This window comes from Mastigoproctus giganteus, chromosome 8 (assembly GCF_048544385.1).
Source record: "Mastigoproctus giganteus isolate SK-2022 chromosome 8, ASM4854438v1, whole genome shotgun sequence".
Classification (NCBI taxonomy): domain Eukaryota; kingdom Metazoa; phylum Arthropoda; class Arachnida; order Uropygi; family Thelyphonidae; genus Mastigoproctus; species Mastigoproctus giganteus.
The window spans coordinates 215489924-215503265 of NC_143582.1; the positions used below are offsets into that span (position 1 = coordinate 215489924).

Consider the following 13342-nt stretch of genomic DNA (forward strand, 5'->3'; position numbering starts at 1 on the left):
CTTATCTAATAAACAGAAACGTAATCCTTCTGCTGTTCTACACTGCTCGACAAAATTAACAGAGCAAAATGTTTTCCAAAGTTGCATGATGGTACATGTTGGTACCATCCAATACTCCAATACTCAGGATGGCAAGTCATCGTCGTTTTGATGATCCCTTGAGATGGTGAAGAGTTGACCAAGATCGCCCGAGGGCTACTCTACCAGAACTGACCGCTATCTGGCTGTAACAGCAAGACGGAACCCTGCCATCAAGTGTCTCTTCAGGTTGCTATGGCTACTGGTGAAAACATTTTCAACCGGAATCGGTTAAGAAGGCTCAGTTCAAGTGGACTCTACGCAAGGAAGCCAGTGGTTCGTGTCCCACTGACCTCAAACCACATCAGAGCTCGTTGAAACTGATACCATGAACAGGTGACTTGAAGCCCTTAACAAGTGGGTTGCAGTCTGTTCTCTGATGAGTCCTATTTCGCCTCCAAACAGATTCTAGACATTATTTCATCTTGGGACAACGAGGAACGAGGTACCATTCCTCCAACATCAGAGAAAGGGACACTTATGGTGGAGGCGGTGTTCTTGTATGGGGTGAAATAATGATCAACGGCTGCACCCCTCTTCATGTTTTTGACAGGAACACCATAAATGCGCAAAGGTAGCGAGATCAGATCCTCAAATCCTATATGCGACTTTTTAGGAGTGCGGTTAGCCCAGATTTTCTTTTCATGCACAACAATGCACACAGAGTTCAAATTGTGGAGGAATATCTTGAAACTGAAGATATTCAACGACTACTGTGGTCAGCACGATCACCAGATTTAAATTTGATTGTACATGCGTGAGACGTCCTTGGGCGTCGCATTGCACACTGACAGCCATCTCCTCGTTCACTTGGTCAGCTAAGATCTGCGCTGGTGGAAGAATGGGATTTGTTGCCACAGAATCTTTTAAAGACTATAAATGTCCTTTATACCTGTCCGAAGTTTCTCGTACGAGTTACACCACGTTTTCTACGTGTCTGTTAATTTTGTGGTGCAGTGTATCATAAAATTTTATTTAATTTCGCAACGATCAGCAAGGTCTTCCCAAAAATAAACTCGCGACCTCCTCTTAGGTCGCAATTTACTGTTTGAAAACCACTGCTCCAAACCATCACTTCTGAGTGCAGATTTTAAAGACACGATTCTTTCCAGTCTTAAAAATATCTTAGATTTATCTGACAAGAAAATCTTTCCATCCATAAATGCTTCTCATGAGTTTACAAAACGTCTTCAGCAAATGGCTCTTCTGAGTATGCTTTTATCGGTTCTTGGCTTCCAAGGAATATTTATTTGGCAAGTTGATTTAGGGGGTAGTTTAATCTACAAAATCGATGTAAGAAAAGGTCAGAAAATGCTCTTTTATAGAGTAGATCATAAAAATCATGAAACATCTTAAAGAATTTGCGTCTGGTAGTAAATAAGACAGAAAAACAATAAAAATTGTCAGACTAATCATGAATATAATACAAATGGTGGTTATAAAGCGCTGTTTATATTGTCTTAGTGAAGTCCTGATAAGATGTTGAGAAACATTTCCAAAAGAAAACTCGCTGAGGGACATTACCAGACGCATCGCTGAATTTAAGGAGCGTTCTTCACCTTCTTTATATAACATTGACGCAGCTGAGATTTCTGCGCATCTTCTTCCTGTCTCTCTTTCATCCGTGTTCATCTCGGTCCTCTGGGGAGAGCTCAATACATTGCATCTCCATCATTTTTGCGCCACTGGAGCCTGCAAAACTTCCGTCTTGTTTTTCTCCTTCTGTCAAGTCAATACGCCTGCTCACTTACGGAGGTCACCTCAGAAATGTCCCATGTTGGCCGACTGCACTTCAGCTATTCGCATCCTCTAACGCTGACCTTTACAGAACTGTTAAAAGATTCGTTAGGTTGTGTACACAGGAAGTAGTCGCCCATGGAGGATTCAGACGAGTTCATGGAATTTCAAATTTAATTAGGCTTAGAAAAATATACTTTTATTGCTGTCTTGGCTACTCTATTTTCAGATCTTATATGATTCAACTGAAGCACGTTTAAAGAAGGACATTCTGTGTCTTTCTTTGAGACAGAATATCTTAGAGGGAAGAATTTTGACTTCGCAATCCCAATTGAAAGGTAATCATTACAAAATCACGAGGAACTTTCAAGGTTTTGTAACGGGCAACGTTCTGTATGAAGAGGAATTCAACAGGAAGTTCAACAACCTTTTAAAGACTGGATAATAATCTATTAAGTGGTTATTTTTGAATCAGACCTAATCTGATGATGCTATCAATCTTATTCGAAGCCTCGAAGGTTGAAGGGCTGACTCCTCCCCATCTCAACGCCTATAATTAGCCAATTACTAGTGCAACTCCTGCACACCTTGATGGGTGATAATCACAGATATTGTCTGGTTTTTTCTGTCATAAACACACGGCACTTTAATATTATCTTCAATTAATGTGAAGGATAGCTTCAACACCACCATTGAACTTGAACCAATGATGATGCATTTAACTTAGCGCCTTCCTAATTACAGGATCAAGAAATGGATAATCTAAGATGGTGAGAAGATTCACAAAATTAACAGAACACTTGAAACCGTGGTGTGACCTTCAGTTTTAAGATATTTCTCCACCACTTGAACTCTATGTGCATTGTCGTGCATGAAAAGAAAATCTGGGCCAACCGCACCCCTAAAAAGTTGCACATAGGGTTTGAGGACCTGTTCTCGGTACCTTGGACAGTTACTGTACTTCCAAAAAACATGAAGAGGGATTCGGCCATTGATCATTATTCCGCCCCACACGAGAACACTGCCTTCATCCTTATATCGTCGTGTAGATGATTCTTTAAGATGGTGGTCCGTTGAATGGAAGTCTTGAAGACAGGCAGTCGCAGGCAGACGTGGCACGTTGGCTTAATGTGTTACGCAGTGTCGTCTCGGCACTATGCAAGCACTTTCAGGGAACAGGAACCATTACAAGAAGAGCTGGCCAAGGTCTCTCGAGGTCTACGTCAACCAGAACAAACCACTATCTTGCTCTAATTGCAAGACGGAACGCTACTTTGTCCTGTCATCAACTGTTGCTTGAGGTTGCTGCGGCCATCGTGGAAATATTTCCAACCGGACTGTGTTAAGAGGGTTCAATTCAAATGAATTCTACGCAAGGAAGCCAGTGGTTTATATCCCATTAACCCCAAACCACAACAGACCTCGTTGAAGCTGGCTCCACATCTTTAGTACCCATCCTGAGTACCATCCCACTGAGGAAGCCAAAAAACAGAAATGAAGTGACGTGGTTTGAACCCGTGATTTTATAGGCATGAATAATTTGCATGATGCAAGGCTCTGTAAGATGGTAGATGAATTTCTATTGGATACTCGGAATGATGGACTTTACCGTCGTCCTGGTAAACGTAAGAAAGGAAAGTTAAAATACCATAAAAGGCTATTATACAAACTGGAGAAAATTGAGATTAATGGTAGAATTCTTCGTTGGATCAAGGGCTGGATCAAGGAGACAGAGAGTAATCATAAATAGATGCAGCTCAGGGTGAACCAATGAAACAAGTCTCGCAGCAATCAATATTGGAACCACTTCTGTTTCTCATCTTCCTTATTAACACTGGCAAGAGAGTTCAGGGGGAGGTCATCAAAGTTGATTATTCAATGGTTGGCCGGGCGGTTAAAGACTAGAACCAGCCACGAAATCACTTGGATGAGTTGCACAAATGGTCTGAAAATGGAAGTTAATGCTGTTAAATGTAAGGTTTTAGGTTTCCTTTGGAACAGAAATCTAAGAGATACTGACAAGCCAAAAAAAGTGAAGGGAGTTTAAAGTGGTCCAGGAGTAACAGAAAGCTGGATCCCATGTTTACTTTCGAGCGATGTTTTGAAGACCATCGGAGTGAACAGCCTGCCACAGTGGTTGAGGTGGAGAATTTGGTAAAATTCAAACAAAATTGGATAGCCACGCTTTTTGCAGACAAGGAAGCTATCACTCACCAAGTCCATCTATCCGTCCTCATGTAACAGCTCCACTCTCACTGTGTGAATTTTTATAAAGATTTGTGGAGACACTAAAAATTTCATTAAAATCGTCCCAATAGAAACCTAGCAATTATTATTTATTTGTCCGTCCGTCCGCATGTAATAAATGTAACGTTTCGTATACATTACAATACTAATATTATAAATAAATTATTTCATAACTGACACCATTTGGAGTTGTTCCTTTTCCACGAGCGCTTGACAGCTACTTTGCCTATAAAATTTCACGAAGCCTCCACTTAATCCGATCCTGGGAATAACCATTTATTACGTCCACCACCTCAAGCAGAAAGCTTCATCCATAAAGAAACGAGGGGGGGGGGGGGCGCCTAGCTGAAGTTGGAAACGTGTCAAAACATCGTGGAATACATTAGGTGAGCGCTGCTGTAATACAATTTGATTCCTTTTCACCATCTTGAAACTTTCAGATGACACCGGACACGGATCATCAATATCTTGGCGATCCATCATTAAGAGAACGACAAAGTCAGAATGGCACAACTAAAGAAACCATCCCGGTACACGTGTTCCTCAGAGAAAATAAATCTCTGCGTACAGCGAAGCATCCATCATTTATTAGATGTATTCGAATTCAGTTGACGTCCCTGCAAGAAGCGAACGTTTCAAGTTTGCGATGGAGTTTAAAAAAAACAAACCGCAACTTCACATAAATAATTAATGACTCGCGGAGATGGAAGCGGTGGTAGGAACGCTATTAAGATTCACCGTTGACGGGTGGAACTGGTTCTTAATTAACCGGGTTAATTGGACAGTTTACTTTCTGTTCCAAATTTAATTTGGCGCTTAAGCAAGAATACCTGAAAGTTCTTGTTAAATTCCAGCCTGAGTCATAAACTCGGTGTCTGCTCACCAGAGTGAAGCACGTGAGCCGATAATAAAACTCCTCCAAGGATTCTTTTGAGCTTCTTATACAGCGTTCTCTGCGAACGCTCAATCGAAATTATCTTCCACAGACTAATTTTGCTTAACGAGTCTTCTCCTAATTCTTTTAGTGCAGCTGAGGAAACAGAACAGAACTCAAAGAAATCAGAGAAACGTGTTGCCGTTGATGTTTTAGTTTTTTTAAGAAGGAAACTTAGGTTTGGAGGTGTCAGTGTATTGTGTCCTTAAATGTTATTTCGAGAGGGAAGAGGAATTGGAATCTTGGACACCCAACAACATTTTCTAGGCCTTTCAAAATTTCAGTCGCAATATACACTTCTTCCATCGACATTTTGACTTTTTTCCAGATAAGTTTGGACACGTTAACCATTAACATAGTGAACGTTTTCATTAAGGTATTCATACCATGGAGAAATTTTATTAAAGAAGGTGAATGTCCAGTATGCTGGACATTGGTCAGAGTGTCTCCAATAAGCGTATCCTTCTTTCCTCTCTAAATCTGTGGGCACCAGGAAATATCTGACTACGGATTTGGATCCAGCTCATCAAAATACACGAGATGTATCGCATTTCGTCAGGAAAGATACCCGAGGATTAAAATTTGTTGCCCACTTTAATGATTTCAAAGATGAATAATGAATATGAATGGTGGAAACTGAGTACTAAAGGTAGGTGGTGTGTATGGTGAAAAATGAACGCAGCAGATAAACGATGAAGGCAAAAAGTAAACATCGAAAGGTGAAGAACGAGATAAAATATGGTGAATAATGAATCTGAAAGGTGGACAGTGAGCCGGAAGGAAAGAACACGGCCAAGGACATAAGCGCAAAAGTGAAGAGAGAAATATCGAATGATGGACAGAATAAAGATTATGATGCAAAATAGCGAACGGTAAACCAACAAAATAAACAGTGTCGTGCAAGAATCTTTTGGGTGTGCAAGGGTACCTCCCCAGAGGCTGCTGAATGAGCTGTAGTAGAATCTGAGGGATCCGTGAATCGATTACGTGCACTGAACATAGATGCGTTATTTTCCCCAAAGAGTTGTAAAACTGAATGAGGACGAGTTACTACAGCGCGTTCTTCTCTACTAGAAAGAAAAAAAACAAGACTTGTTTAAAGCAAACTCTGTAAAATACTGCGCTGTGCACCTTAGTGATTATTGAAGGCATTTCTGCTGAACATCTTATTTCATTTATTTTAAGGAAACATTTTTAGAGTCGGAATGTTTGAGCATTTTATGATGGAATCAATCTAACGACACGTTTCAGTTACAATATGAAAGGTTAAAATATTTTAATTATTTAAAATTATTATTTAATTATTTTTTATTCAAAACACGAAAAATCACAGTTCAAAAATTACTGTCGTAGTCAAAATTATCATACAGTCAAAATATTATAACGGTGAAACAATCTAGTCAAAATATTATAACAATGAGCACAGTAGTCAATTGTTATATTGGTTAAACAGTAAGTCAAACATATTATAATGAAGAAACGCTATGTAGCCGCAGCTTAATGATGAAACACTGTAGTCAAATGTTATAACGAACGAAACACTGTAGTCAAAATGTTATAACGATGAAACACAATGTAGTAAAAATATTATACTGAAACCCTGTGTAGTCAAAATATTATACTGAAACCCTGTGTAGTCAAAATATTATAATATAACGCTGGATAGTCAAAATATTATAACGAAACACTGTGTATTCAAAATATTATAACGAAACACTGTGTAGTCAAAATATTATAACGAAACACTGTGTAGTCAAAGTATTATAACAATTAAGTGCTTTGTAGTCAAATACTATAATGAAACACTTTGATGGAAGTGTTTCATTATATATTTTGACTAAAGTGTTTCATTATATATTTTGACTAAAGTGTTTCATTATATATTTTGACTAAAGTGTTTCATTATATATTTTGACTAAAGTGTTTCATTATATATTTTGACTTTCACTGTGTCGTTATAATATTTTGACTTCAAATTGTAATATTTTGACTACAAATTGTGCAAATATATAATGAAACACTTTGATTACAAAGTGTTTCATTATATATTTTGACTTTCACTGTGTCATTATAATATTTTGACTATACAGTGTATCATTATAATATTTTGAAATTATAATTTAATGTCAAAATATTATAATGACACACTGTATAGTCAAAATATTATAATGTACGCTGGATAGTCAAAATATTATAACGAAACACTGTGTATTCAAAATATTATAGCAAAACACTGTGTATTCAAAATATTATAACGAAACACTGTGTAGTCAAATTATTATAACAATTAAGCCATTTGTAGTCAAATACTATAATGAAACACTTTGATGGAAGTGTTTCATTATATATTTTGACTTTCATTGTGTCATTATAATATTTTGACTACAAATTGTAATATTTTGACTTTCACTGTGTCATTATAATATTTTGACTACAAATTGTGTTTCATTGTATATTTTGACTATACAGTGTGTCATTATAATATTTTGAAATTATAATTTAATGTCAAAATATTATAATGAAACACAATTTGTAATCAAAATATTATAATGACACAGTGTAGTCAAAATACTGTAATGATGAAACACTTTGTAGCCAAATATTATACTGAAATACCGTATAGGCAAAATATTATAACGATGAAAGACGTTGCAGCCCAAATATTGTAACCATGAAACACTTTATAGTCAAAATATTATAATGAGACATTGTGTAGTCAAAATATTATAACGATGAAACAAAGTTAGAGTCAAAATGTTATAATGAAACACTGTATAGTCAAAATATTATAATGTAACGCTGGATAGTATAAATATTATAACGAAACACTGTGTAGTAAAAATATTATAACAATTAAGCCATTTGTAGTCAAATACTATAATGAAACACTTTGATGGAAGTGTTTCATTATATATTTAGACTTTTTATATATTTCGACTTTCACTGTATCATTATAATATTTTGACTACAAATTGTACAAATATATAATGAAACACTTTAACTACAAAGTGTTTCATTATATATTTTGACTTTCACTGTGTCATTATAATATTTTGACTACAAATTGTGTTTCATTGTATATTTTGACTATACAGTGTGTCATTATAATATTTTGAAATTATAATTTAATGTCAAAATATTATAATGACACACTGTATAGTCAAAATATTATAATGAAACACAATTTGTAGTCAAAATATTATAATGACACAGTGTAGTCAAAATACTGTAATGATGAAACACTTTGTAGTCAAAATACTGTAATGATGAAACACTTTGTAGCCAAATATTATAATGAAACACCGTATAGACAAAATATTATAACGATGAAAGACGTTGCAGTCAAAATATTGTAACCATGAAACACTTTGTAGTCAAATAACAATGGAACACTAAGTAGTCAAAATATTATAACAATGTAACACTAAGTAGTCAAAATATTATAACAATGGAACACTAAGTAGTCAAAATATTATAACAATGGAACACTAAGTAGTCAAAATATTATAACAATGGAACACTAAGTAGTCAAAATATTATAACAATGGAACACTAAGAAGTCAAAATATTATAACAATGGAACACTTTGTAATCAAAACATTATTATAAAACACTGCGTAGTCAAAATATTATAACAATGGAACACTAAGTAATCAAAATATCACAAGTATCTTATGTTGAATTGATACAGTATTACTCGCTCTCGCAATTTTGTTTTATTGCAGATCTCACGGTAGGATTGATTAATGTGTTGACGGATATAATTTGGAGGACCACCGTTGATTTCTACGCGGGCAATGTGATCTGCAAGATGATCAAATATCTTCAGGTAAGAACTTTTCTTCTTCTAGAACTATTAAAGCAGCACCGAGCTCGTGAACTTTCGCGCACTCTCAAAGGGAAAAAGAACGTTTATCGCGTCAGCAGTGGCACTGTTAGATTGCATAATCACAGCTGGGAAATGAGAATTTCACGTATGACTTGAGCGGAGATTAATCACGCGCGCACACACACAGACAGACGTGTCGAGTTAGTCTCGTTACGGAAGCAAGGTATATTTAAGCTTCGGAGGGCGAACAGGACGAGCGACACGCGAACTGAAGACGCGGTAATATTCGTCTTCCCTCCACTAGAGAGCTTAATGAAGATTGTTCCGAGGAGAGTTCTCAAACACCATCTCACGACTTCTGTTTTCTACTTAGCGCAGCCAGAATTGCAGCCGAGCAGCAAGTTAAAACCATTTACGGACTTACAAAAGCCGTCATCTCATTAACGGAAAACGGCGAGGCGGGGTTGGTGGCTTACAGTACCAGAAGTCTTCTCTAATTCCAAGTCCTCACTTTGGTTATCTGTTCTCGCTTCGGATTCTCCGACTCCAGTTTACTCGTATGTATGTGCTGATGTTTGTTTAGATTGCTGGTGGGGAGGAGGAACTCAAAAGGTAAAAGAATAAGAATACAGTGGAGAGAGAGAGAAGAAAGAAACAAAAAAGATCTTTTCTTAAAGTTAGATTAGGTGTATATTAAGCGCCAAAGCAGTTGTATCTATGTGAGGATTGGGGGTTCAATGCCTAGGTGGTGTTATATTTTATTGGAGTGTTCGTAAGTGGATACCTTGCTACCAGGAAGCAGCAATCACCCAGAAGACTGCTCTCTGGTACCGTCTCAGCCACAAGGAGGCGAGCCATCCTAAGTTCAGGAAGCTTGTACAGACATAAAAAATCATATGAATTAATGTATCAAAAAACTGGAGCACCCTCCCCTGGTTGTGGCAATTCTTTGAGTACCACCTCTTGGTCAGTTTCCCGGTACAAGTTCTAAACAACCCACTCAAACAATACGTTGGATCCCTTGTACTGTCCGTAGTCTCCTGCCACCTCTGTTCGTGGTGGGATTTCAAAGGTGATCAACAATTTTCCAGTAGATCCTTGGAGCGTTTTGCATTCTTCATGAAGATGTTCTATTTTCTTGAAAATCCTAGCTGTGTATTCTCGGTTCAAGTTCTAAACAACCCACTCAACCTTTAAAGAATACGTTGGATCCTTTGTATTGTCTGTGGTCTTCTGCCACCACTGAATTGCCTACCAACTCCGTGGTGGGATTTCAAAGGTGATCAACATTTTCCCAGTAGATCCTTGAAGCGTTTTCAGATTTTCATGAAGATCCCAGGTGGGTGTTGGTTGAGCAGCGAAGTTCTTGTATAGCGTACCACACATACAAAGTCGGATTAAGTTCAAGAGAGCAAGACTCAGCACGTTCCATACCCCACTCAATAGGGCTTCTAATCTGATTGTTGCTTCACCCTTCTGAGAAAACCCAGAACCCATTAACGCCATCTGTAGCTTCGGCCAGCAGAGATGAACTCTGTTTCACAACTACATCTCTTTCAATCTATAGTGCCAGTTCATCAGCAAATAAATGAACTCAAATCAGAAAAAAATATTAAAAATCGTATAAAGCAGGAACGAAAGATGGTGACAGAAAGAGAGTTAAGGGAAAAGCCTCTTAAGTGTACTCATACTCTTAAAATCAGCTGTCTCGTCTTAGTTGGCACAAGATGTTGACTTTACTCGTCTCCTTTGGAGCAATAAAAGCGAATATTTCATTAAATCCTGAGTCCTGTTAGATTCCACGCTTGCTATGCGTGTCTTGTCTCAGAGACCCTCCTCGAGATGAATCGATTGCTGTTCAAGAAGAGTGCAGAGTCCGGTTCACAGATGTCACGTTTTCTTACTTTGTCAGTTCATTTAATGTTCCTGAAGGAGACTTCATCTTCTCCAAAACCTCTTTCTTCGCTCTATTGGAAACTTCTTTGGCGTTAGACTAATCGCATTACCAACTTCTTAGAAAAGACGGCAGCTTTGACCCCATTATTCTAAGGAACTTCTACGTTGCTTGGTCAAATCCATTCATCTGTACCTGAGGTACCTTTACCATCTTATCACACAAATCCACGTTTTCTAAAAGAAGCTCTCGAAAATAAGAAAGATGCCATCTTACCCATTGAACTGTTCATTTCTCTATCGCACACTAGATGGCGGTAGTAGAGAATCGCTAGAAACCGATTATCCTCACTTCCACCTTCTCGTCTTACAATGACATAACAATTTATATAATTGCGGGTGCTGCAGCTAATCAACGCAGCGTCTCTTTTAATTTCGTGCGAACGCTGACAACGGCGCGCTGGGATCGCTCTTAGTTGACGTCAATTCGGAGCCGACAACTCCTGATATTTTCCTTTTCGAGCGATAAAAACTATCTTTATGAAGGACCTCGTAATTACAGACTTCTACTGACTTAAAGGGGCACAAATTACAAGCTCTTAAAAGATTTTTTATTCTTTTTTTTTTATTCTCTAGAGGCACGCGCTTCTCGATTACCTTTCTTATTTATCTTTTCGTATTTTCTTATCTCAGACAGAGAACGGAAAGCGGATTTTATTTGATCAGTTAGTTTTAATATTGAAGTTTAATATATACGTTTAAAGTGGTTCCACTACTTTATGAGCATCCCCATAAATATTTTATTGCTTTTGTTATTATTAAAATTAATTTAATCAGCATTAATGGAAGTCACATACACTGGTGACCATCGAAAATGCTCTACTTAGAAAGAATTGGACGGATTCACCTATTGGAAATACTATAAAATACACTTACTGGCAAAAAAATTAGAAACCTTTGGCAATTAGCTTCGACAGATAAATAAATTTGGAATCCAGCCATTTGTGGGAGGACCTGACTGATTGAGGATGACCTTGAAATGTCTGAGTATACTAAATGCCGAGAGAATTTTACTTTTAGTGAAGTGACATTCATGTTAGAATTTTTATTTAATTTATAGTTTATTAAACCATTGCTTTTTTCTCATTAGAGCATCGTCTGGACCCAGGACTTCTGAAAATGAAACGTTTTGGGCCTTGCTGATTTGCCAGGGTAAAAATATGGGATGGTCTTTTGCAGTTTGCGAGTGAGATTGGTGTGTAATTAGAAATCAGTAATGGAATTTTTCTCAACTCGGCCTGCACCAGTTGTACATTTTGAGCTTATAGCATGCATTCCTTTTAGGTGAAGCAATTTCAAAGCCAACCAATGTACGAAAATTCTTCTTCTTCATAATAAGAAGAACTCCCTTCGTGCAATCTTTTCATGCAGACTTTTAAATTATCTGCGCAGAAATTCTTTAAATTTCATCGCTCTTTGAAAGGAACTGTTTTTAAAGAAAGAACGAACGAACAATTCTAAGGAAACAAATTCAAGGCACATTCCTTCAGATAACATATTTCTGTGAGTTATCCGAATCTCTACAGATGTTATCTTCACTCCAAAGATGAAACCAAATATTAGATGTCAATGGAAAAGACGCAGCTGGCAATAGCTGTTGGAAGTCTTCCAAAAACTACCACCAATCTTAAATCCCAGGAACTTTTTTTTTTATTTCTTAAGTTCCCAATGACACGAAAATGCTAAGTAACTCTTAAAAATGCTTAGAATTCAATTAGTATAATTCGGGGCAAGTTAATTAAGAAAAAGGGGAAAAAATGTTGTCCTCTTCTTAAAAATGAGACACGTTTCCTATTTGTAATCAGAAATGTAATTAGCTAATTTTAATTCAGAATTCGTTTTAATTAGCTTCTTGTTTATATTTCGACCGCGATCTTAATTAATAAAATCACATCAGGTGAATATTTTCCCTGACTTAGAACGCAGGAGAAGCAATTTTTTCCCCATTTTTCCCATTTTTACAAAATTCATTATTGCATGTTTATATTTTTTTAATATATTAAGAATAATATTTTTTTCTTCCAGGTGTTAGTTACCTATTCGTCCACCTATGTTTTGGTGGCGCTGAGCATCGACCGTTATGATGCTATAACTCATCCTATGAACTTCTCTAGCAGTTGTAAGTACCAATTATTTTAAATAGTCAATTTTAAGAATAAATAACAGTTCCAGTCATTGCTAGACCTAGTCAGATGTCTTTGCCAATAACTGGCGAACGGTTCTAGAACTTTACAGATTTCCGAACACTATAGTGGAGAGAAATCCTATCAGCAGTTAAAGGTCATCCGCTATTTGTCTTCTTGCCTTCGTGGTAGCACAGTTGGTAGGATCGCAGTCCTCCCCACTGGGTGGAAAAGACCTGAGTGCATGGTTTTTTTTCTCCCAGAAGCTCTGGTTTTCGTCCAGCACACATTGGAATGACATTGGAATGACCTTTGAATGGCCTTGAAATGTCCTTCGAATTCGATGACCTTGAAATGACCTTAGAATTTAATGACCTTGAAATGACCTTCGAATTCAATGACCTTGACCTAACCATTGACCTTGACATAAAGACATTCTCT

The 13342-nt window shown here is 37.1% G+C and overlaps 1 protein-coding gene across 1 annotated transcript in view; it reads left to right on the forward strand.

Moving 5' to 3' along the window:
• Positions 1-13342, forward strand: part of LOC150082270 (cardioacceleratory peptide receptor-like) — a 71240-nt gene that overhangs the window by 48285 nt on the left and 9613 nt on the right. Inside the window, exons 3-4 of the mRNA XM_090380087.1 lie at positions 8722-8825; positions 12804-12897. Coding sequence (XP_090236213.1) covers positions 8722-8825; positions 12804-12897 — 198 coding nt within the window. The remainder of the gene's footprint in view (positions 1-8721; positions 8826-12803; positions 12898-13342) is intronic.